Genomic DNA, 3794 nt, shown 5'->3' with positions numbered 1-3794 from the left:
CTCGCGGCAAAGTTCGAACCACTTCATGAACCAGTCACGTGGTACAGCCAGGCAGCGAGGCTTCGGACGTCATCATTTTCAGCTCCTCCCATAAATGAAGCAAGCCATCGCGGAAACGCCCCCTCCATTACTCGACACAAGCACCAAAACAAACAAACGGCTTGCCCAGCTCAATCGTCGTTTATTTTCTTGCAGAAATGTCGTCTTTTGTGGTTTTTCTCTCCTGTGCATTCTTTGTGACTTCTGCATTAGAAGGTACGTTTCATATTACTAGCGCTAAGATAAACTGGCAGGCTTTCCACAATATAAATAACAGCAGTGCAGTTGTGTTGCACGTTAAAACGGAAGCAGCTGGTGCATTTGTTTTGACACCACAGATGGAGTAAAATGTAAGCTAAGAGTTTAGAAAGTATTTTTAATATATTTGTCATGAATTGTTGGTGGTTAAAGTCATCATATTTGATACTAAATAGTGATGGGTAGCTGAGGCCTTGTGAAGCGTTTAGGCACATTCCCCAAACTGTATCGATACTGTGTCGACACAGTGCTGTTGTTTTGCTCCATACTGACACCTGCTGGACCTTAAATATCACTGCAGGCAACTTACTTGAGACTCACAACAGACTCTGATTGAATGACCTACTCATACTTGTATACACTGTAAGGTATTGTACTTTCCATGGAATCATTTTATATGTTTTACATTGCAAATATTGTAGACATCTTTAAAATATATTGTGAATGACATTAAGTGAAAATTAAAATGAAAGTATTGTGAATGTAATATTACCCATTTGACTTAGTTTATTATAAATTTCTAGTCAGAAAAATAGGTTTATCCAATGTTTTTGCATTCAGTCTATTGCGGGGGTTTTTTTGGGGGGTTTTTTTGTACACCATTTCCACAGCTTTGGAAAACTCACAGGCACAGATAAAGCTGCGGTACACAAAAGCTGTAAAGCCAGGTGGAAAAGGTTCAGATAAGATGTCTTCCTATTCCCCCAGTACGTTAAAGGATCCTCTGATCTTGGAATGTTTCTCTCTGACACTTTCCACAATACTAAGGGGCTGGCAGTCCTTTATAATAAAATTCAGGACTGCCTGGTCCAGAACAATCTTCCTAGATGCTTGATTTCAAAATAATAAAACGCGTATTAATAAAAAAAATATGATGATGAAGCTGTTCAGTGTCTATATAGGCCGACCTGTGTTCATTCTCGGTGTATTTGTCTCCTCATTTTCATGTTTGGCTCTGTGATGCCCAAACACCGAGGAGGTGCTTTTGTTTGTGTAAGAAACGCAGAACAGATGCGACATTTAACCTGCATAAAATGAATATAAATAATTTACACTGCAGGTCACATTGCTGTTTTTCCTATTCTGATAGATTACACTGAAACAAACAGATACCTTATTTGCAGTTAAAAGTTAAAAATGATCTCACACAGCAGAAACATTTCTTTTTCTTTCGGGCTCCGTTTTGTTAAGGAGAGATGTGTGTTTTTATTTTATCTTTGCGAGAGTAATTTTGTGTTTGTTTGTTTTTTTTGGTGGCGACTCATTCCGTTGGCAGATACGGATGCGGTACCTTTTAAACACAGTTTGGCGCGTTGGCAATGAGTGATACGGCGGCTGTCGATCACGTGACTTTTTCTTAAAGCGACGCACGCATCGATACAGGCTTCGCTGGGTGAGCTTGATACATGCGTCGGTTCGTCAGTGTTGCAGGACCCATCACTAATACTAACATGGTGAAAAATTGCACTCTGCAGAGAAAGTAAGACTTGTGTGCACAGAATGAAAGCGAGACTTTACAGGTTAATCGTTGGTTTCTGAAGTGGTGTCGCAGCAGGAACATGTTGTACTCTGGTTCTCTCTCGTCACTTCTCCCTGAAGTCAGATAACAAAGACATCCACAAAGTGTGTGTGTTATAGTAAATCTTGTGTGACGTTTTCTGATCATTTTTCTTCAATTTTAGTTATAACGAGTTATTTGAATGTATGAGCTCACTCACAAAGAGAGAGGGAGAGGATCTGGCACCACATAAAAGTAATGCAATCGAATCAGTTTTGTTGCTGATCTTTCACGTTTTGGCCTCAAAGGTGGCAAAAGGGTGCAAAATACATCAATTCATATGTTGATAACATGTAAGAGTAAAAGACACTGGATTTCAAAAATTTTACTAACGTTTGGAATAAATGTACAAAACTACCAGAATAGGGCATAAGGGCTAAAACGTTTAATAAGAAAACTAAATAAATAAATAATTTCAAGATGTCCAAAATGGACAGTATAGCACATTATTAATATTTGCTTTCTTTTTATTTTCTCTTTGTGTTTAGATCACACAGAGGTCAAAGTGAGATCTGGGCAAAATGTCACTCTCCAGTGTCAGGGTCCCAGAGGTTTAAATATCACCCTGTTAGAGTGGAGCAAACCTGAGTTCAACTCAGAGAGTTATGTGTTCTTCTTCCAAAACCATCGTTTGTATGAAAACTACCAGCATGAATCCTTTAGAGGCCGAGTAGCACTGAAAGATCGATCGATGAAAGATGGAGATGTTTCTGTGATTCTGAGGAACGTCAACATCAACGATACAGGAACATACAGCTGTGAGATTACAACCAGGATGAAGGGAAAAGTAGTTCATGAGGTTGTGCACTCCATCAACCTCAAAGTCACAGACTCAGGTGGGTTTGTAGAGGTTCGACTTACAGCTTTTAGAGCACAGCTGTTTGTGGAAGGGTTTCACTTCTCTTCTTTTATTTTGAAAGGTGTTTTACTTGATACACATGCAGCAGTTGGAAAGCGAATAAAAGTAAACTCAATGTGAGCTAATACTGAAGTTTTTTCACCCCCTTCCTGTTAGTGGCTGAAAATAGCGTGAAACATGATCACATGGATGCTCTCCAGTGATTGCATCTGCAGTCACATGATCAGCAATCAGCTGCTGGCAGTGACATCATGTCTACTGACTGTTAGATATGTTTTAAAATTTAAAACAAGAAGTATTGTCAGTACAATCAGTAGCAGAGTTCTCACAGGTGTTTCTGTCCTGCTTGGTTCACAGATGAAAACATCAAGGGTGGAGAAGAAGAGGATGGAAACAACATGAATAAGTCTCTCCCACTTATATTTGGTGTGACAGTTACTGTTCCAATTATGATGTGTATTGTAATTCTAATTATAGTAATCATCTGCAAAAAACAAAAGGAAAACCCACACATGAATTATACAAGTGTCAGTTCGCAAATGAACTTTTGCCAGCTGATGAGAAAACTTTGCTCAGTCACTTAAATGATTGTGACTTTTGCTATTCTATAAAGTTGTAAATATTTGAGGTTGTGCAGCTTTGCACTTTTCTGAACCTTTAATCACGGCTAAAGCTTAAAACACCCTGTTGGCAAGATGATTAATAAAGCTGCTATGCACAGCAGTTTAACATCACAACCTCGGGACGCATCCAGGAAGCCGATTTTAACATCCATCATTAAAACTCATGCTAGTGCTGCATTTTAGCTTGCTGTACTAATGTGTAGGTGACGCACCATGGTGTAGTACATCCCCCTTACTGTGTAAACACTAGGGATGGGTATCAGTATCCGGTGCCATTATGGTACCGGTTCTGACATAAATGGTAGTAACCAGACTGAAAAGCAGCGCACATTTCAGTGCTTTTTTTCCCTGAGATGTCATGCACTTTGAATTCTAGCCAATCATTTTACCTTTGCAAGCATAGTAGGCGGGTCCAGGTACGTACGTTCTTTTAGAGCAGAGCTACAGATTAAAAATG

At 39.3% G+C, this 3794-nt stretch overlaps 1 protein-coding gene across 4 annotated transcripts in view; it reads left to right on the top strand.

Moving 5' to 3' along the window:
- The first annotated feature begins 119 nt into the window (after positions 1-119).
- LOC102304278 (V-set domain containing T-cell activation inhibitor 1) overlaps positions 120-3794 on the top strand; it is a 15460-nt gene continuing 11785 nt past the window's right edge. For 3 of the 4 annotated variants that reach the window (XM_014330940.2, XM_014330939.2, XM_014330938.2), the window contains exons 1-3: positions 120-255; positions 2344-2691; positions 3072-3140. In XM_014330940.2, coding sequence (XP_014186426.1) covers positions 198-255; positions 2344-2691; positions 3072-3140 — 475 coding nt within the window. In that variant the 5' untranslated portion in view covers positions 120-197. Of the gene's footprint in view, positions 256-2343; positions 2692-3071; positions 3685-3794 lie in introns of those variants that run through there. The other variant, XM_005951895.2, reaches the window with a different exon arrangement.

Source organism: Haplochromis burtoni, unplaced genomic scaffold (assembly GCF_018398535.1).
Source record: "Haplochromis burtoni strain Fernald_Lab_line unplaced genomic scaffold, NCSU_Asbu1 Contig_1126, whole genome shotgun sequence".
NCBI classification, from domain to species: Eukaryota; Metazoa; Chordata; class Actinopteri; order Cichliformes; family Cichlidae; genus Haplochromis; species Haplochromis burtoni.
The sequence above is the reverse complement of the archived record's forward strand: the minus strand, read 5'-3'. Positions and strand labels throughout refer to the sequence as shown.